This window comes from Lithobates pipiens, unplaced genomic scaffold, assembly GCF_037356315.1.
Source record: "Lithobates pipiens isolate NorthernLeopardFrog02 unplaced genomic scaffold, aLitPip1_a1.2 Scaffold_1, whole genome shotgun sequence".
Classification (NCBI taxonomy): domain Eukaryota; kingdom Metazoa; phylum Chordata; class Amphibia; order Anura; family Ranidae; genus Lithobates; species Lithobates pipiens.
In genome coordinates, this window is record NW_027507685.1 from 205,704,994 (window position 1) to 205,726,687 (window position 21,694).

Below are 21,694 nucleotides of genomic sequence, written 5' to 3' on the forward strand. Positions count from 1 at the left end.
GCACAGATTAGCTAGTAGATTTCTACTAAGCCCTTGTGGATCATTTGGATTAAGGGATCATTGTCCCCGTTTCTGTGGCAAAACAGTTTTTTAGGGAATTTACTCCAATCTGTTCACTGTCCCTGAACCCAAAAGGGGGGCATATCTGCCCAATCTTGGATCTCAAAACACTGAATACCTTCATTCAAGCTCAGAAATTCCAGATGGAATCTGCCAGGTTGGTGTTAGCCTCCCTTCACAAGGCAGATTTTTGGACTTCTGTGGACATCAAGGATGCATGCCTGCATGCTCCCTTCTTTCAAGTGAATCAACTTTTTTATGCATTTTGTTGTATTCCTCCCGTAGTTCGAATTTGCTGCTGTGCCACTTTCACCAAGGTGCTGCCCCCAGTTTTAGCCCTGCTACGTTCTTATTGCATCCCTATTGTTGGTTATTTAGATGGTCTCCTGTTGATGGAAAACTTGGTGCAGGCTTTATCTGACGTTGTGGTAATAACCATCTAGACTTCACTAGGATTTGATAGATGCTGAACCTTCAGAAATAAACATATGTATTCATGTGTCCCTCAATGGACGAGAAAGAAAACAGGATTCATGTACTTGCCATAAAATCCTTTTCTTGGAGTCCGTTGGGAGACACTGGTCCACCCATCTATATTTATGATCATGCCCTCGCTACTGCTTTGTTGAAAAACTGAGGCATGCTGGTAATTAGGAAGAGTAATCCTGGGCTGGTCTACAGTTTTTTCATTTTATCCTTCTGTAGGCAACAGTATAACCCATAGGTGAATGACTTCTTGTGTCCCTCAATGGACTCCAAGAAAAAGATTTTACTGTTAGTACAACATTCCTGTTTTGTTTCCTCCTTATCATATATTGTGCATAGTTGCATATAAGAGCCTGCATGCTGCAAGACTTATGTTTTCTCTGGGATTGTCTACAGGTGGTGCTCCTGGATCCCAAGATGCGTCTTGTTTCCCCAACACGACTGTCAAAACGTCTGTGGTGCAGGGGAAACCTGTTAATGCTGTTCCTGTGCAGACCCAGGTGAGGACCTGTTCTGACTACACAATCCTGATACCAGAAGCACTGTTTGCCTAATGAGGAATGTGAAAACATAGAGGAAAAGAAGTGTACACCTAAAGGATACATCTTTGTTATGGTTTATTCCAATTCAGGCTAAAACCGGAGTGATCAGCTCAGTGCCTACTATCAGCCTGGGAAAGGGCTCCTTGCAAATCCAAGTTGTTGGCAAAGGCATCTCTCAGATTGTACCAGCAGCCCAGGTCCAGAACCAGACGCAGGTATGTAAACCATCAATGTTGGATGTCTTCCTTTCTTTTACACCCCTCAATCTTATAGGCTGAAATCAAATAACACGTAAAACAAAACCAAAGGAAATTCCCAGCTCACCAGTCCGCCGTCAACCAACCAGATTGTCCTGTCTTACAATTTGCGTTAAAAACAGGGGTTTCGTTTGCACAGATTTGCAGATACATACGTAAGCTACAGAGCCAGTTCACGGCACCCCAGTATTATCTGTAGTCCTAACACTGTACATTTTTGAGAGCCTCCATAGTAGGAGCACATGCATGGTTTACATACGTTGCCCTTCCATATGCTCCTTGCTGCAAAGGCCAGTTATAGGTGGGGGCAGTGACCACTTTTTTTTTTTTTTTTTTTTTCTTTTTTTTTTTTTTTTACCTGTTGAAATCAAAAAAAGACTACACTATTTTGAGCTGAGGATTTTCTTTTAAATTGTGTTGCTCTTTGAGCAGGGGTTCTTTACTGGGGTCAGTGGACCTCTAAATGGTCCGTGGATGGTTTTTAGGGGTCCATGAGGGTCAGATAAAAAAAAATGAACATTTACATTCACTATACAGCCCCCCCTATTGTCCCAATCAATGTCTTTTCATTGAAAGATATATAAGATAACGCACCCTGGCACTGCTTATAGCAATCAATGCTCTCTTGACTCTCTCGATCTCTTGATGTAAGTATTGGCTTTTTTTACCATTTTTAAATTATGTATCATTCTTTGCAAAACAGCCATCTTGTGCCAATCCATAATAGCAAGTGCTAATTCTCATTTACTTTTTCAAACTTTGCGTGTGTCATATATGCGAGGCAATAACCTTTCAATAAAGTACATATATTCATTGCATGCAAAGTTCTGTTTATGGGAATATTTCTGGTGAGGGGTTCCATAGCTTTCACCAAATTCTTAAAGGGGTCCATGACTCAAAAAATAGTGACCACTGTTCTAGAGGAAGTTAAAACAGAAACCATGTGGAACAGCTGCTGCTGAAATAATTCTTCAGTGATATTTTTTTTATTCCTTGGGTTCTTGAATACATTTCCAGTTATTATAACAATACAATATTGATTAAAGAAGGTCTGCATTCCTATTCATTGACAGATATGACGATTATTCTTGCTTGTAGGAGGCCTCCTACGCCTATCTATATTGCCAATGAATCCATAGGCTGCCTACTTGAACAATAAAGAATACATTATACAGAGTATACAGCTTAATGATTTTATCCTTCCCCTTTGTCAAGTCACATCTACTGTAAATCACTTTATTTACTGTAATGAGCCCCAGTTTTCCCATTCTTGCCTTAGAGCAGACTTTTTCAACCAGGGGTTTAGTCAGGGATGTCTTGAGAAAATGCCTAAAAATTGACCAAAATTCTACATAAGCCAGTGGGTGGATCAAGCCTTCCTTTCAGTTACACAAAGCCATAGGTTTTTATTGTGCACCATTACAAACTTCTACAACCTTCTCGCAAGCGGCGTTCTAATAAACAGCGATGTCAATCGATGAGAAGGATCCCGCGTGCCTTCACAGCATCCTTGTTTGCCCATACTGTCCCTCGTCATCAGCCCTGGGATCACATTAGTTGAGTGAGGGAGAGAAAATGAGGGAGAAGAGAAACATTGGAATAATAATCAGTACCAGTGTGCAAAGGTGTGTTTTTGCTTTGGCAGAATATATTACCTTAAATGTTGGGAGTCGCATATATCCTAGATTTTTAAATGGGGGTGCCTCAAGAGTGTGCATTATTTTGAAAGGGTGCCTTGAATGAAAATAGTTGAGAAACACTGCCTTAGAGCGCAGATTGCCAACTTACAAGCTGTATGAGGGCCTAAACTCTGGCCTTTGGCATCAACAAAAGGCTGCATTTCATTTTGTTTAGTTGTTGTAATGCTATAAAGGGACTTCAGAAACTGCAGACCTACTAGAGGAAATGATGACTGGGAACGGCAGACATGCTACAGGTTTGGTTAGAGACAGGAGATCTGTTGAAGAAGCCATTGATGGTCTGAGGACGAGTTACATGAGGCTAGTAGAGATCACTGCTATTATCCCTTTAAAAATCAGTGCTCCCACTCCCACTACAGATTGCTGAAGTCAATGGGTCGCACAAGTACTGCAGGTCTGCAGGTTATCCTTTGGGCACCAGGGCCATAGAGGTTCTACAGTGTGACTTCCAGTAGAGCCGTAAACAACCTGGTGTACCGCAAGCTGTAGAAGTGTGGTGTTTTTTCTAGGGACATTATTCTTCTTCCCCTATAACAGTGATGGCGAACCTTGGCACCCCAGATGTTTTGGAACTACATTTCCCATGATGCTCAACTACACTGCAGAGTGCATGAGCATCATGGGAAATGTAGTTCCAAAACATCTTGGGTGCCAAGGTCCGCCATCACTGCCCTATAAGTACAGACATTCCACCATTCCATTCTCTTCAGTGGTCAAAGAGGGCTTCACTTCTGGAAGAAAAGTTTTGAATAATATCATGAATGATGGGAGAGTCTGCAACTAGAGTGTAGGCTCAAGGTACCAGTCATATATAATGTGAGTTCAAATTAAGGCTGAGATGGTAATGGAGTATATGTTACTTTTAACAATCAAGAACAAACCCATTTATACTATGGGGATTGATATATTAAAACTGGATAGTGCAAAATCTGATGCAGCTGTGCATGGTAATCAATCAGCTTCTAACTTCAGCTTGTTCAATTAAGCTTTGACAAAAAAAAACTGGAAGTTGATTGTTTTCTATGCAGAAGTGCAGCAGTTTTTGCACTCTCCAGGTGTAGTAAATCAACCCCAATGTCTGTATGAATTTTTAAGATACAAGTCAGTTAGCACTAAAACAGGATTCCTTGGCGTGCGTGCGCGTGTGTATGCATGTATATATGTGTGTATGTATGTATATATGTATGTGTGTGTATATATATATATATATATATATATATATATATATATATATATGTGTGTGTGTGTGTGTGTGTGTGTGTGTGTGTGTGTGTGTAATTTCTTAGCCATATTTCAGAGAATATGAATGATAACACAAAAACATTTTTCACTCGTGGTTAGTGTTTGGCTGAAGCCATTTATTATCAATCAACTGTGTTTATTCTTTTTAAATTATAATCGCAACAGAAACTACCCAAATGGCCCTGATCAAAAGTTTACACGCCCCAGTTCTTAATACCGTGTATTGCCCCCTTTAACATCAATGACAGCTTGAAGTCTTTTGTGGTATTTGTGGTTGAGGCTCTTTATCTTCTCAGATGGTAAGGCTGCCCATTCCTCTTGGCAAAAAGCCTCCAGTTCCTGGAAATTCTTGGGCTGTCTTGCATGAAATGCACGTTTGAGATCTCCCCAGAGTGGCTCAATGATATGGAGGTCAGGAGACCGAGATGTCCATTCCAGAAAATGTACTTTATTTTGCTGTAGCCAATGACAGGTTGACTTGGCCTTGTGTTTTGGATCATTGTCATGTTGGAATGTCCAAGTACGTCCCATGCGCAGCTTCCTGGCTGATGAATACAAATGTTCCTCCAGTATTTTGATAACATACTGCATTCATCCTGCCATCAATTTTGACCAAATTTCCTGTGCTTTTGCAGCTCACACATCCCCAAAACATCAGCGATCCACCTCCGTGTTTCACAGTAGGAATGGTGTGCCTTTTTATCATAGGCCTCGTTGACTCCTCTCTAAATGTAGTGTTTATGGTTGTGGCCAAAAAGATACATTTTGGTCTCATCACTCCAAATGATTTTGTGCCAGAAGGTTTGAGGTTTGTCTCTCTGTGCTGTTTGGCGTATTGTAAGTGTGATACTTTGTGGCATTTGCGTAGTAATGGCTTTCTTCTGGTGACTCGACCATGCAGCCCATCTTTCTTCAAGTGCCTCCTTATTGTGCATCTTGAAACAGCCACACCACATTTTTTCAGAGAGTCCTGTATTTCACCTGAAGTTATTTGTGGGTTTTTCTTTGCATCCCAAACAATTTTCCTGGCAGTTGTGGCTGAAACTTTAGGTGGTTTGGTTTCAACAGAACCCCTCATTTTCCACTTCTAGATTAGAGTTTGAACACTGCTGATTGGCATTCTCAATTCCTTGGATATCTTTTTATATCCCTTTCCTGTTTTATACAGTTCAACTACCTTTTCCCACAGATCCTTTGACAATTCTTTTGACTCCGAATCCAGAAACATCAATGCAGCACTGGATGAAAGATGCAAGGGTCTGTCAGGAGTCCAGAAACTCATTGACCTTTTACACACACACACACACACACACACACACACACACACACACACACACACACACACACACACACACACACACACACACACACACACACACACACACACACACCAAGCAAACAGATCACAGGTGAGGATGGTAACCTTTAATAGCCATTCAAACCCCTTTGTGTTAACTTGTGTGCATGTTATCAGGCCAAAATCACCAGGGTATGTAAACTTTTGATCAGGGTCATTTGGGTAGTTTTCTGTTGTAATTATGATTTAAAAAGACTAAACAAAGTTAATTTATAATAAATGGCTTCAGCCAAACACTAACCATGAGTGAAAGAAATGTTTTTGTGTTATTTGTATTCCCTGAAAAATGGTCAAGAAATCAACAATTCTGCCAGGGCATGTAAACATATGAGCACGACTGTGTGTGTGTGTGTGTGTGTATATATAATTTAGGAACTCTGACACGTTTCTTGGGAGTAGGATTGATATCTTTTTGTCATCTGTATACCTGGTGTTCTCAAGCTGTTACCTATTTGTCATGTTTTCTATTTTCGTTCTGCTTTTAGTTTGATAGTAAGTTTGGAACATTGAAAAAACTTCAAACACTACAGCCAAGCAAAGAAGCCTGGTGAGCATACCTTATATTTCATACAGAGCGCTTGAGAGCTATCCGCAGCATGTTCACCATTGTAGACTGTCCGTGTGCTTTTTTTTTTTTTTACTATTTTGTGCAGCAGAGTTCACCAACAAGCTTGTCACATAGGACAAAATAGGCCCGGGTGAATGAACTATTCTCTTTATTAAAGGAAAACTACAGTGTATTTTGGAAAATGTTAGCGTGTGTGTATATGTATAGCTTTTTTTTTTTTTTAAACTTTATTTTAAAGGTATTGGTGTGGTGTTGCTTTGCCATTTTGCTTTGAAACCCCCCAAATTATGTGCTTCCCTAAACAATGCATTTAATTTAGTAATGTGGACCCCTAGATGACATTTGATACTGTAATAACCCACCAGAGGCTGACCCCTAATTTAGTGCATCTCTGCGATCCTGCATATCCAGGCAGGAGACACTATTATTTCCTATTTCAGCTTTGTTGCTTTTTTTGTCGCCTTCCCTTGGGCAAGCAAAGGAAACTGTCAAGCTGACATATAATAGTGGTGTAATTTTATTTCTTCACTTATGGCAAAAGGGTATGAATAACAAGACTGGCTGAAAAACATTTCAAATCTTTTATGTGAAATTTTTCTTTTATTATGCCCATTAACACCTTGTTGTTTTCACAGCTTCCTGGAGCAGCTACATAAACACCAGGGCTCGGTTCTGCACCCAGATTACAAGACACCCTTCCACTCGTTTGAAGATGCCCTGCACAGACTTCTCCCTTACCATGTATACCAGGGTCTGCTGCCCAATTCGCATGACCTAAGAAAAGGTGAGACCCCTTTTTTTATATTTTCTGTCTGGTGGCATACTCACTCCATTTATAACTGCATCTATCTCATGTCTGCCTCTTTCGTTCTGTGAGCTACCTAAAAAGAAATTCTAAAAAGATGTTTTGTTGCCAGTAACAACTTATCAGAGTCCTTGTTTCATTTTCTGGTCCCAGACTGTAATGCTCTGTACACACGGTCGGAAATTTCCAACGGATAAGGTCCGATCGCATTATGTTGTCGAAAAATCCGATCGTGTGTGGGCTCTATCTGACTTTTTTTCCATTGGAAGTCCAACAGAAAAAGTTTGAGAGCTAGATCTAAAATTTTCCATCAGCAAAATCCGAGCGGACCTTTTCCAATCGTTTGTAGAGAATTCCGACGGACAAAGATTAATTTACGAGACCAAAGCTATAGGCTACTAGCCTCTACGTAGCCCCATCATACACAATGAACGTCACCTTGTTCCGAACGATCGGATTTTCCAACAACTTTGTCTGACCGTGTGTATGCAACCCAAGCTTCGGCCAAAATCCGTTGGAAAAAAATCAGACAGATTTTTTGGTCGGAATGTCCAACCAGGTGTACAGGGCATAAGAATAACGACTGGAAGATGATTGAATTCAGTTACTGTTCAGTTTTTTTCTTTGCACCCTTTTTATTTACAACGCAAACAGACAAAAATTCCCAACACACTTACCAGCTAACCTGCAAAAAAACGAATTGACCCTGTCTAACAATTCACATAAAAACTGAGCTTTTAGTTGACATATTTGCAAATATACATGGAATCCACATATATATATATATATATATATATATATATATATATATATATATATATATATATATATATATATATATATATATATATATATATATATATATATAAAATGTGTGTGTGTGTATATAAATTAATTGCCTGGAGGGAGCTCACCCTTCCCTAATGGCACAGGGACAGATTAGATACCCAGCAAGAGCACAATGGCAGCTGAATGTGTCCAATGTGTCCCCATGCCAAATCCAGCAAATAATCTGTACAAAACTACCCCAGTTTATAACTAACCTTTTGCAGTAAGGTGCACATGGAAGGGCAATGCGCATCACAAACAGACAAGAAATTTCTCAGCACACTTGCCAGCCTGCAAAAAACAAAAACCAAAGTGACCCTGTCTAACAATTCACATTTAAAACAGAGGGTTTAGTTGCACATATTTGCAAATATATGTGGAAGCCACAGTGCCTACGTCAAGGCCCTCGTGTATCATGTATGCTTTGGTTTTCCCATATATGAAAGAAAAACAATTTTTTCCTTTTTTCTAGTGGATGACGAGTTTGAGACTGTGTCTACTCAGCTCCTGAAGCGCACTCAGGCCATGCTAAACAAGTATCGCTTGCTGCTTTTAGAAGAGTCCAGGGTGAGTAATGAATGCGATTTGACCCTCCTGTCTGTCCAGCATAGACGGGTTCACTTGTTCATATAGAGGTTCTCTTTCTCTGAAAAATACACCATAGAAAAGCATTCTTTTGAAGGTTTTCTAATGCTTAAAGCAGACCTGTCCCCTTTGATGTATTCCTCATTCAAATTGATGCAGTTTTTTGTTTTTGTTTTTATGTGATTTGCCTAACAAAGTTTTCATCTGAGTTTCTCAAACTCTCCATTCCCAGCTCTACCTAGGCATCTGTTCATGTGATCTCAGCCAAAGGTAGTTATTGCTGTTCAGACCAAGCCACCGATTAACCCCCTTTACCTAAATGCCAGTCTGTATGCCCCTTTAGCTTGAGATCACATGAACAAATAGGGAGATGGTGTTTGGGACCATGAACCGTGTATTCTGCATCATCAGTAAGTATTACAAGGCTTCTTTTTAACTAGCGGTTTTTAACCACTTAAATACAGGGCACTTTCACCCCCTTCCTGCCCAGGCCAGTTTTCAGCGCTGTTGCACTTTGTAATTGCGTGGTCATGTAATGCTGTACCCAAACAACATTTTTATATATTTTTTTCCCACAGATAGAGCTTTCTTTTGGTGGTGTTTGATCACCTCTGTGTTTTTTTTTGCTAAACAAAAAAAAAAAAAAGACAATTTTGGAAAAAAAAAAGTTTTTTTTCTTTGTTTCTGTTATAAAATTTTGTAAATAAGTACATTTTCTCCTTTACTAACCAGCATTGATGAGGCGGCACTAATGAGGTGGCATTTGTGGCACTGATGAGGAAGCATAGGCTGCGCTTATATGCAGCACTGATGGGCACGCATAGGTGGTACTGATGGCCACTGATTGTGTCCTGAGGAAGCAAAACAGCGAAATGCATTGACGCACAGGGGCTCACTGCTGTCCATTTGGTGTCAACCTTCTGTTTACGCCATATATTAATGCTTATTATGTGTGAATTGTATGTTTTTTTTGTTTTTTTACTTTTTTTTCTACTTGACTTGTCTGTTATGACTTTTTGCCTGGAAAGTCAGATTTAGAGCTTTTTATTTCTTTTTTTAAATTTTTTTTTATTGCGCACATGATCCAGATCAATGAAGAAACCAACATCCATTAATAGCCATAACGTTGTACATATCAATGTTTTCTTAGCTGAGCTAATCACCCCTATCATACACTGGAGTATATGTGCTTTTCTTCTTTTTTTTTGTTGAAGAGCAAACATTGAATCAGAACCAAGAACCAGTCAGATACCCCCCAACTGAGAAAGCCTCCCTCCCCAGGGCATGTCTGCATTCAGTGTTGTGCTAGATATGATACAAAAACACAACTCCGTCCACATTAAAAGAAGTATACTCACTATCTTCCCATTGTCGTATTTTTCAAAAAGTGAAAATGGTCTTAAGCAGTCTAATGGTCTCACCCCTCCTCCTTCCATCGTGTTCTCAGAGTCAACCCACCGAAACCATACCTTCCTAAACTTCTTGGGAGCCCCTCTAGCTTCATAGGTCATTTTATACATCAGCACTCAGAATTTATTATTTTTATCCACATCCCCAGCGTCAAGGCGCTCCATTTTTTTTTTCTCTAAATTTTCCCCCATACGGATGTGGCCGCTGAAGTGTGATGTTCTAATGTTGGGCACTGATTGGCATCGCTAAGGCCTCATGCACACTGGATGTTTTTACTGCTGCTGTTCTTGGCTTCAGATGTTTTTTTCTACAGTCAATAACTCTCCAGCATGTTATTCTATGTGTCCATGCACACATAGGCTGTTTTCAACAGTTTTTTGGCTGGAAAAAAGACCCAAAACTAGTGGGTTCTGAGAGGCGTTTTTGAGCTGTAAAACCGCTCTAATGTCAAAAAACTTTGATAAATGCTCAAACGTGGCTCAAAGGTGTTTAACATTTTTGATCCATTGAAAAAAAAAAACGCTAAAAAATGATATTGCAAAAATGTTGAAAAACTCTCTGAAAGGTACTGCCGTTTTTATAAGGTTATAACGTCCAGTGTGCATGAGGCTTTATGAACACTGATTGGCATCCTTGGTGGGCTCTAGTGGGCATCCTTGATGGGTGTGCACTGAAAATTAATGCTCCGATTATCACCGTAGACCCCCCCCCCCCCCCCGTCAGGAGAGACGCTGATCGGCTCTCCTCTACTCGCGCCTTGTCCGTGTGAATAAAGGAAAAGCCAATAAACGTCGCTTCCTGGTTACGATTTGACCAGCTGTGATTGGGCACAGCTGATCACATGGTAAAGAGCTTACGGCATAGGCTGTTTACCAAGATCGTAAATGCGGTGTGTCAGAGTAACACAACGCACCACAGATCGCCCTCCTGTCTTATCCTGTTGGGCGTTATTTGACGCCCAATAAGGATAATGCAACCACCCTGCGGCCATCATTTTGCATACGGCAGGCAGGAAGTGGTTAAAGGAGGCAGGGTGGTTACATAATGTCAGATGTCTTCATCTTTACTTTGTTTGTAGGCTGTAAACCAGAAACTCTGAAAGCAGCTATTAAAAACTAAATTAAACTAATTTTGCTGTTACTATTTTGTACAGCAGAGGGCGCCAACAACCTTGTCTTGATTTTCCATCTGTGTAGTGTAACTATGGCCGTTCACTTTGTACATTTCACCCCTATTTCAGAAGAATGGCTGAGAGAATATTTTTAAATTAGAAGAACTGATGGCTTTGCTGCAAACATGGGGGGTCATCTTCAGTCATTCACTGCATGTGGCTTCATTTAGTGCTGTGTTTTCACTGTTGTTTCTCTCCTGCAGAGAGTGAGTCCTTCTGCGGAGATGGTAATGATCGACAGAATGTTTATTCAGGAGGAGAAAGTTGCTATGTCTCTGGACCGGCAGCTGGCAAAAGAGAGACCAGGTATTCATCATTCCCATCTCCAGCTTCGCCACTAGGAGGCATCTTGTTTTTAGCTGTGACTCTCTTTATACATAAAACAAACTATAGTATATTTTATATTTATAAACTAAATATTATTGGTTGTTTTTGTTTCATTCCTCTAAACATGTTGCAGGTACAGAAAAATACTGTTGATGTGCCAGAAATATATTATGCCTCATACCTTTTCTTTTTGGCTTAACAGCACAGCTCTGACTTCTTAAATGATAAGTTCACCTTTTGGAACATGTTACACGTTCCACCCGTATTTAGACCCCTTTCACACTGGGTCGTTTTGCAGGCACTATTTCACTAAAAATAGCGCCTGCTAACCGACCTGAAACAGCCGCTGCTGTGTCTCCAGTGTGAAAGCCCCGAGGGCTTTTACACTGGAGCGGTGCGCTAGCAGGACGGTAAAAAAAAGTCCTACTAGCAGTATTTTTGCAGCGGTGAAGGAGCGGTGTATACACTGTTTCTTCATCGCTCCTGCCCATTGAAATCAATGGGGCAGTGCGGCTATACCTCCAGCAAAGCGCTGCTGCAGCGGTGGTTTTAACCCTTTCTCAACCGCTAGAGGGGGGTAAAGCTGCCCTGCTAGAGGCTGAATACCACCACTAAAAAATAGCACAGTTTTACCACAGACGCCCGCTCGTGCCCCAGTGTGAAAGATGCCTTAGGGTGGAACTTATAACATGTTCCAGCAGCTGCAGCCTCTCCTCTCCTCCCAGTGATGGCGATTATGTTTTCTGGGCGCCTTTCTGTCACTGTTTAATAACGCAGCTGTGCAGGGCTCCTCCTGCCAGCACACCATTCATTCACAAGTTCAGTGAATAGAAATCTACAAGTCCCAAGCCTTTACGGCTGTCGGCTTGTAGTTCTCAATTAACTACCAAGGTGATGTTGAAGCGCTCTGATAGTTCATTGTCTCTTCCTGTCAGTGTGTATCTGTTTGCCTGTATTTTGTTAGGAGCAGACAGATACATAGCCGAGTCTACAGAAGTCCTGCATGACCTGCTGATTGTGGGTGCAATGCTTTACAGGCTCCAAGTAAAAATAATAATAAATGCACATTTATTTTTTTCCTGCAAAAAGATGTGCATTTATTTAAAAAACATTTTTAAAAGTGAACTTCTGCTTTCACATGTGGTGTCAGCCCTGCCTGCTTCATTTCTGATGGATTACAAAGAACACAGGCTTCTGGTCACCTCTTCTTCTCTGCCAGTGCACGAAAAGGGCTTATAGAGATGAACACAAGAAATTGATCAGCTCATAAGATTTCTGGCAAAATCAACAGGTGTTTTTTGCACTTTAACAGATATAACAAAACACTTGAATGGTATATTTATCACTTTAATGGTTTATTTATTATTCCAAAGGGACCCCCTGACCAAACGACTCACCTTGCCATTCATTGCCTCCCTGGCATTTCTTGCTGTTGCAGTTGGGGGCAGTACCCGGTGCTAAATGAGAAAAAGGCTTGTGTGTCATATTTATGTAGGATGTACAGTATGTATAGGGCTGAATTGGTTGTAACAAAAAGTCTTCCTTTTAAACATGAACTGTATGAGAAGAGATTTATTCCACTGATAAATGTTTGATAACTCTGTCCCTCTTTCTTCTGCAGATGAATATGTCTCTTCCTCTTCTTCACGGTCTCAAACAGTACCCCCTTCTGTGGCCTCCGTCTCTTCCTCACCGTGTCCTGCCCCTGCAGCAGAGACCCAGAAACCCATTGCATTGCAGACCTCCACACCAATACACCCTACCAAGCTAGTGATTAAGCACAGCAGTGGGGGCTCCCCATCTGTCACTTGGGCCAAAGCCTCACCGTCGCTTGATGCAGATGAAGATGCACTCCCTTCACGAAGCAAACCTCCAATCAAAACATATGAGGCCCGTAGTCGTATCGGGCTGAAGCTGAAGATCAAGCAGGAGGCAGGGCTGAGCAAAGTAATTCATAACACTGCTCTGGACCCCGTTCATCACAACCCTCCACCACCACCTCCACCCCCTGCCCCTCCCACAACACCCGCCAGCACCGTCATCAAGACAACTGTCAACCCTACCCCAGCCACAACCACCACACACACTGGGCAGATGAATGGTACGTTGGACCACTCATCGCCTGCTGAAAAGAAGCCCCTGGCAACATTTTGTAGGCTACCCCTGCGTAAGACGTATCGGGAGAACGTGGATGCCTTTGTGACCGGTAAACCAGTAGACACCAGGCCAGCGGTCGAAACACCTGCACAAGCACCAGTTATGACCCAGGCAATAAAGCAGGAAGATGGATCCAGAAGCGTCATTACATCACACAAGGTTCAAGGGGTCCCAGAGAGTGAAAAGGTGAAGAAAGAAGAAAGCTCAAAGTTGGTGTTCTTTAGCAGAGGGGAAACCAAGACGAATAACAATGAAGAGACGACCATGAGCTTGAGAAGAGAGGCCAAGGACGATGAACCAGGATTTTACCGACAGGTGGTCAAGTCAGAACGAACAGAACATGAGTCTGATTTGAATTGGGAGATGTCAATTCCATCAGCCAAAAGGCTGAAGTCGGAGCAGTTCGACGTTGACAACGCCAGCTTCTCCAGTGACAGCCCCCAGGATGACACTCTAAATGAGCACCTGCAGAGCGCCATCGATAGTATCCTCAACCTACAGCAGCCCCAGAGTGGTGGAAGTTCCAATGCTCTTCTGCGGTCCTCAGCCCAGTCTTCGTACCATCACTCCTCTTCCTCGTCTCCCTTTTCCTCCCCTGTCCACCGCACAGACTCGTACCATACCCCCAACCACAATGGTGGCCTGGGGGCCAGGACGTTAAATAGATAACAGGGGAAGGAAACGAGCGAGCGAGCCGTGAGAAATAAATTAATAAATTGCCTGGGGAGACGAACAATGGTGTCTTGCGCAGGACATGAACCGCCGCAGTACTTGGAGACAGGAGGGCACGCATTTTCAGATTAAGCCTCAATTTTCTTTCCTTTTTCCCCATTTGTTCGCACGGTGCGGCAAGTGGTTCTGTGGAGAAATTGTGCCGTCTTTTAGGAGGAAAGTTGGGAACTTTCCGGCACAGGCCGGCTATCTCCCCAGACAGAACTTTTCAAAGGACACATTCAACTGGTGATCTGTTGCCTTCAAAACTTTTTTTGTCGTTTTTTTTCCTCCCCTATTACCTCCCACTTCCATCTGTTTTTCTCATCTCAACTTGAACTGTCAAAAAAAAAAATTACAAAGGAATAAAAAAAAAAACTTTCGCCCTTAAGGAGGAAACTGAAGGGACTGACTTCAAAACAAACGTATTAAAGTTTATTGTAATGATATTTCTTTAAGTTATTCAAGCATCAAAGTCAGGGGATTTTTTATGTTCTGTGTTGTATTTTTTTATTATTATTATTTTCCTATCTGGGAAAATAGCAAATGAATGCACAGTGCACACGATGGCGCTATACATGAAAAATATTCACTTTTTTGTTTTTGTTTTTGTTTTTGGGGGTGCATCAAGAATAGAGGGGTAACCATCAGAGACATGGGGGGAGTGGCAGAGATACAAACAAGTTAACTTCTACGTTGACATGGAGTCATACTAGTACGTCTGTGCTGGATAGGGCAACCGAGTCCCTTCGTAACTGTTGCATCCTTTAGAAAAAATGTGCAAAAGTATTGAAGTTTATGGATGAATAGAATAATAGCCGGGTTATAGAGAAAGGTAGGGTTTAGGCTTCCTTATAGACATCAGGTCACTCTTCAATGAAGGTGTTAAGCAGTGAGTGTTGCTTCTCCTTGTCCTATTGTGACATTTCAATGACTTGGGCGATATTTAACTGTAGCACGTTCGCCAGAAGAATCCTCCCGGTCCATAGCAGAAGAAAATGTCTCTGGGCAGCATCAGGCACTTTGGACGCCTCTTTGTGTAAATGACTCAAGCGGGTCTAATTATTAGGCAGCTCTGTGTGGGCAACTAAAAAAGCTCAAGTCTAAAGAGCTTTAGTCGTGCAGTAAAGTGAGATTCACCCGTTGTTGCCAGCTGCTTCTTTTGATGTTTTGTTGCAAATTAAGCAAATGATGACTTTTGGCAAACAGTTTGCCATTGCTGACCTTCTTCCAAAAATGCTAATAGCCTGGTTGTCATGCTGAGTGAGTGACTCAGAAGATATTGAGGATTAACGTGACAGCCAGAAGGGGGTCAATGAGGGAGACCTTTGGCTGTCATGCTGAGTGAGTAACTCAGAAGGCGTTGAAGATTGAGGATTAACGTGACAGCCAGAAGAAGGTCAATGAGGGAGACCAAAGGTTTCTTTCTCAATGAGTTACTTTATCCTGGTCCTGGGTTTAGCTTAGTTAGCCCTAGGTAGCATTTAGTTACCTAGTGGGCCTTGGTTGCCGTAACTTGGTAGGGTATAAATTGCACATGGATAACAGTGGACATTATTAATCTACCAATGTTTCCGTTAGGCATGTGTGCCAATTGTATCACCTCTTCGGCATTAACATATGCATCACTTCAATGATCTGCTTCATCCAGACATTTAAGACCCTCTTCAGCATTGGGTGCTTGGAATAGTTGAAAACAGCACATAGTCCCAAAGTCCCAAAGTAATTTGACAGACCAGGCAAGGTATTATTGGACATTAATATGAGTGGTAATTGCCTGTCATGATGTCTCCATGTTTGTTTGATTATGGAGACGGGTCAAAGTAAATTGTAGTAAGAAATTCATGATTCCATCATCACGTTGTTAGAATATTTTGCTAGGTCAGTTGCCTGCAAAGCAGAACCTCCCCGTGTGTCTTCCCTCATCCAGACAGACGTATTGTTAGTCTACTCCTTACTGTAATAACCTCTCGCCAATTTCGGTATTTATTTCCATTCGCAAAATGTTTTAAGAAACAAAAAAATTACCACGCCCCCCTCTCCCCCCTACATCATCTTTCACCCTTCCAATCCCTAAACCAACATTATGGTCTAAATATAGTACTATAAAAGAATTTCTACTGTATTTATAATGTAGAATGATTTTTTTTAAAGAATGATGTACATTTAGTACTTCTGTGTAAATTAAATTTGTTCCTCTTTTTAAAAACTGTATATGATTTTTTTTTTTTTTTTGGAAAAAATGTTTAAAAATACAGAGTTTCAAAAGCTGCAAGAGTGATGTTTGTTGAACAGAAGAGACATATGTCGGTAAATGACCTTGTACTGAAATATTCAATAGAGTTCTAAACTGGACCAGGCCTAGGTAACGTTCCTGAAGTGTAGGCTCCTAGTGGTGCATTTAAAAGGCCTAAGAGCAGCCAAAATAAGAAACACAATAGCCACATGGGGCAGAAGGTATGACAGAATGTGTCCCTTGTGCTGATGCCTCTTGTTAGGTGAAATCTTCTGTTCCTGATATCATCCCCTCGTAATCTCCTGGTTTGGCAGGGCTTGATAGAACCGTGGAAGCTGTCACAGGCTCTTATCAAGAGTGTCTGACTATGCCTGCCCTTTCTGCCCAGCTGCTTTTATAGAAGCCATACTATAGCTTCTAGGAATGGAGGGGGTGGACCTTTCACTCATTCGCCCATCCTCCATTCATATAATGTTTCATTAGTAGAAACTGTAGTACAGTTTCTATGAATGGCGGAAAAGGGGCAGTCATACTCGAGCACTCTTGATGAGAGCCTGTGACAGTTCCTACATTTCTATATCCCACACCACAATGGAACATTAGGGGGGCAAGGATGGATGGAGGAGGAGGAGGAGTTCACCTAACAGAAGAGGCTTTAGCACAAGGGACACATCCTACTTGACTGTAAGCAATGTCCTGTTTTTTTGCGTTTTTTTTGGCTGCACTTAGGCTTTAAGTGCTTTTGGCAGTCAGGCCTCAGCTTATATAAGAGAAGGGTGCACAGCAACCTCTTATGCAACTTTCAGCAAGCTTCAAGCACATTACTTGAAAGAAATAAGATCTGTGAATGGAGGGGGCAGACCTTTCAATCATCTGCCCATCCTCCATTCATAGTTTGTTTCATATATAGAAACACATTAGCACAGTCTAACCCCTCAGGACTTCCAAAGACAGACCAAGTAGGTAAGTAAAACGGGTACATTTTATTACAATAAATTCATAAAAAGTGCATTATAAGAAATACATCAGTACAAAATCATAGTTGATATTTGAACCCAAATACATGCGTCTGTATGTACAGTAAGCTGCCCTTAGAAATGGATGGGCTAGCAGAGTTGCATACTGGCGGGTACACCTGACATGTTTTGGACCTATATCGGGCCTTCTTCAGAGGTTTTTATGCCATTTGGGTTACCGTATAAGAATTCTGTAATACAAATATACATGTTAGTAAAGCATTTCTCAAAATTGTAGATAGGTGTACATGTGTTTATTGTAGATGCTTAATATCAATATTTGGCCTGTACTTACAAAAATATGCATAGGCAGGAGAAATGTTCAGCCGGGAACCTGATGGTCAGTCACCCACAGGCCACACAATACAGCCGGAGGTGCCCAGGATAGAAACACATGTACACATAGCTGCAATTTTGAAAAATGCTTTACCAATGTATATATTTGTATTATAGAATTCTTATGGCCCAAATGGCATAAAAACCTCTGAAGAAGGACAGATATAGGTCCGAAACATGTCAGGTGTACCCGCCAGTATGCAACTCTGCTAGCCCCATCCATTTCTAAGGGCAGCTTACTGTACATACAGACACATGTATTTGGGTTCAAATATTAACTGTTTTTGTACTGATATATTTCTTATACCAATTTTTATGAATTTATTGTAATAAAATTTACTTATTTTACTTACCTACTTGGTCTATCTGTGAAAGTCCTGAGGGGTTAGACTTTGCTAATTTGGCACCACTTACCAGTTTTTCTTGTTTGTATTTGGATTGGACAGACCAGGCATATTGTACACCTACCTTTTTCCTCAAATTTTCCATATATAGAATCTAGTATTCTAGTGAATGGCAGCTCCAGTTTGGAAAATATATACAGATCGTAGTGGGAGGGCAAACGATTACTTCACAAAAGCTGCTAGCAGGCTTTCAACAAGCTTGAATTAGTGCTGAAGCCAGCTTGTTTAACCACTTGCCGACCGCCTCACGCCGATGTACGTCATCAGAATGGCACGGGCAGGCATAAGCACATATATGTACGTCCTTTGCCTCCCGCGGGTCGGGGGCCCGATCGGGCCCCCGCCCGGTGCCTGCGGCGGTCGGTTTTCGTTCGGGAGCGATCCCGGACGAGGGGACGGCCATTCATTCATGGCCACCCCCTCGCGATCGCTCCCGACGAATGGAAATCCCCGGTGACATCACTTCCTCTCCTGTAATGTAAACACAGGAGAGGAAGTGATGTATTCTCTCCTCCGTGTCGGTATTTTTCGTTCCGACACGGAGGAGAGCGGATCAGTGAGTTGCACCAACACATCCCACACACAGTAGAACATGCCAGGCACACTCACACCCCCCCTTTACCCCCCGATCACCCCCCCAATTACCCCTGCCCCCCAGTCACAGTGACACCAATGTCATTTTTTTTTTTTTTTTTTTTTTTTTTTTGCATTGGTGTCATTTGTGACTGTAATAACTGTTAGGGCAGTTAGGGTTAGCCCCCTTTAGTTCTAATGTACCCCCCTAACCCCCCCAATAAAGGTTTAACCCCGTGATCACCCCCCGTCGCCAGTGTCACTAAGGCTGGGTTCACATTGCAGCGGTTTATGAGAACGAATGTGATTCGCACCGCACTGCAGTGCAAATCACATCCGATCTCTGTGCGATTCGAGTTCAGCCATTCGCCGCACCCGCCGCACCCGCCACACCCGCCGCACCCGCCGCAAATTCGCACGGGACCCTTTTTTTGGCCCGCAGCAGAATCGGATCGCATGGGTGTTCACACCATGCGATCCGAGTTTGCAGATCGCACTGCGATATGCGAACTGATCTGGGGGTGTCAGTAACATTTCACTGACACTCCCAGCAGTTCGCATAGGGCAGTGTGAACTGCCGCCGGGAGGCATGCGATGCGGGAACCCGCCGCGGATTCGCGGCGTTTCCGCATCGCTCCAGTGTGAACCCAGCCTAATAAGCGATCATTTTTCTGATCGCCGTATTAGTGTCACAGGTGACGCTAGTTAGGCAGGTAGGTATTTAGGTTCGCCGCAGCTTTTTATAGCGCTAGGGACCCCCATATACTACCGCATAAAGCCCCCTGATTGCCCCCTAGTTAACCCTTTCACCAGTGATCACCATATAACTGTTACAGGTGACGCTGGTTGGTTAGTTATTTTTTTATAGTTTCAGGGCACCCGCCATTTATTACCTAATAAAGGTTTAACCCCCTGATCACCCGGCAGGTGTCATTTGTGACTAATAACTGTTAGGGCAGTTAGGGTTAGCCCCCTTTAGTTCTAAGGTACCCCCCTAACCCCCCCAATAAAGGTTTAACCCCGTGATCACCCCCCGTCGCCAGTGTCACTAAGGCTGGGTTCACATTGCAGCGGTTTATGAGAACGGATGTGATTCGCACCGCACTGCAGTGCAAATCACATCCGATCTCTGTGCGATTCGAGTTCAGCTATACAGATAGTATGGCTGAATTCGTGTCGCACCCGCCGCAAACTCGCACGGGACCCTTTTTTTGGTCCGCAGCAGAATCGGATCGCATGGGTGTTCACACCATGCGATCCAAGTTTGCAGATCGCACTGCGATATGCGAACTGATCTGGGGGTGTCATTAACATTTCACTGACACTCCCAGCAGTTCGCATAGGGCAGTGTGAACTGCCGCCGGGAGGCATGCGATGCGGGAACCCGCCGCGCATTCGTGGCGTTCCCGCATCGCTCCAGTGTGAACCCAGCCTAATAAGCGATAGTTTTTCTGATCGCTGTATTAGTGTCACAGGTGACGCTAGTTAGGCAGGTAGGTATTTAGGTTCGCCGCAGCTTTTTATAGCGCCAGGGACCCCCATATACTACCGCATAAAGCCCCCTGATTGCCCCCTAGTTAACCCTTTCACCAGTGATCACCATATAACTGTTACAGGTGACGCTGGTTGGTTAGTTATTTTTTTATAGTTTCAGGGCACCCGCCATTTATTACCTAGTCTCACTAGTGTACCCCTAAATTTAGGGGTGTCTACTTTCTAAAATGGGGTCATTTGGGGGGGGGGGGTTTGTGCCATCTTGGCATTTTATGGCCTTCAAAACTGTAACGCCCTTAGAAAGCCTGAAGGCGGTGCTTGGTTTTTGGGGCCCCGTACGCGGCTAGGCTCCCAAAAAGTCCCACATATGTGGTATCCCCGTACTCAGGAGAAGCAGCAGAATTTATTTTGGGGTGTCATTTCACATATGCCCATGGCATGCGTGAGCAATATATCATTTAGTGACAACTTTGTGAAAAAAAAAAAAAGTTTGTAATTTTCCCGCAACTTGTGGCAAAATATAAAATATTCCATGGACTCAACATGCCTCTCAGCAAATAGCTTGGGGTGTCTACTTTCTAAAATGGGGTCATTTGTGGGGGTTTTGTGCCATCTTGGCATTTTATGGCCTTCAAAACTGTAATAGGTAGTGAGAAGTGAACTCAAAAAATTACGCCCTTAGAAAGCCTGAAGGCGGTGCTTGGTTTTCGGGGCCCCGTACGCGGCTAGGCTCCCAAAAAGTCCCACATATGTGGTATCCCCGTACTCAGGAGAAGCAGCAGAATTTATTTTGGGGTGTCATTTCACATATGCCCATGGCATGCATGAGCAATATATCATTTAGTGACAACTTTGTGAAAAAAAAAAAAAAAAAAAAAAGTTTGTAATTTTCCCGCAACTTGTGGCAAAATATAAAATATTCCATGGACTCAACATGCCTCTCAGCAAATAGCTTGGGGTGTCTACTTTCTAAAATGGGGTCATTTGTGGGGGTTTTGTGCCATCTTGGCATTTTATGGCCTTCAAAACTGTAATAGGTAGTGAGGCGTGAAATCAAAAATTGACGCCCTTAGAAAGCCTGAAGGCGGTGCTTGGTTTTCGGGGCCCTGTACGCGGCTAGGCTCCCAAAAAGTCCCACATATGTGGTATCCCCGTACTCAGGAGAAGCAGCAGAATTTATTTTGGGGTGTCATTTCACATACGCCCATAGCATGTGTGAGCAATATATCATTTAGTGACAACTTTGTGTAAAAAAAAAAAAAAAAAATTTTTTTTTTGTCATTATTCAATCGCTTGAGGCAAAAAAATAAAATATTCAATGGGCTCAACATGCCTCTTATCAATTTCCTTAGGGGGTCTACTTTCCAAAATGGGGTCATTTGGGGGGGTTTTGTACTGCCCTGTCATTTTAGCACCTCAAGAAATGAGA

General features: G+C 42.4%; 1 protein-coding gene across 3 annotated transcripts in view; it reads left to right on the forward strand.

Annotated features, from left to right (window-relative positions):
* BICRA (BRD4 interacting chromatin remodeling complex associated protein) overlaps positions 1 to 16,415 on the forward strand; it is a 128,561-nt gene extending 112,146 nt beyond the window's left edge. For 2 of the 3 annotated variants that reach the window (XM_077480866.1, XM_077480877.1), the window contains 7 exons: positions 943 to 1,046; positions 1,178 to 1,303; positions 6,130 to 6,191; positions 6,848 to 6,996; positions 8,318 to 8,412; positions 11,215 to 11,317; positions 12,960 to 16,415. In XM_077480866.1, coding sequence (XP_077336992.1) covers positions 943 to 1,046; positions 1,178 to 1,303; positions 6,130 to 6,191; positions 6,848 to 6,996; positions 8,318 to 8,412; positions 11,215 to 11,317; positions 12,960 to 14,164 — 1,844 coding nt within the window. In that variant the 3' untranslated portion in view covers positions 14,165 to 16,415. The remainder of the gene's footprint in view (positions 1 to 942; positions 1,047 to 1,177; positions 1,304 to 6,129; positions 6,192 to 6,847; positions 6,997 to 8,317; positions 8,413 to 11,214; positions 11,318 to 12,959) is intronic. The other variant, XR_013274427.1, reaches the window with a different exon arrangement.
* Positions 16,416 to 21,694: the final 5,279 nt, after the last annotated feature.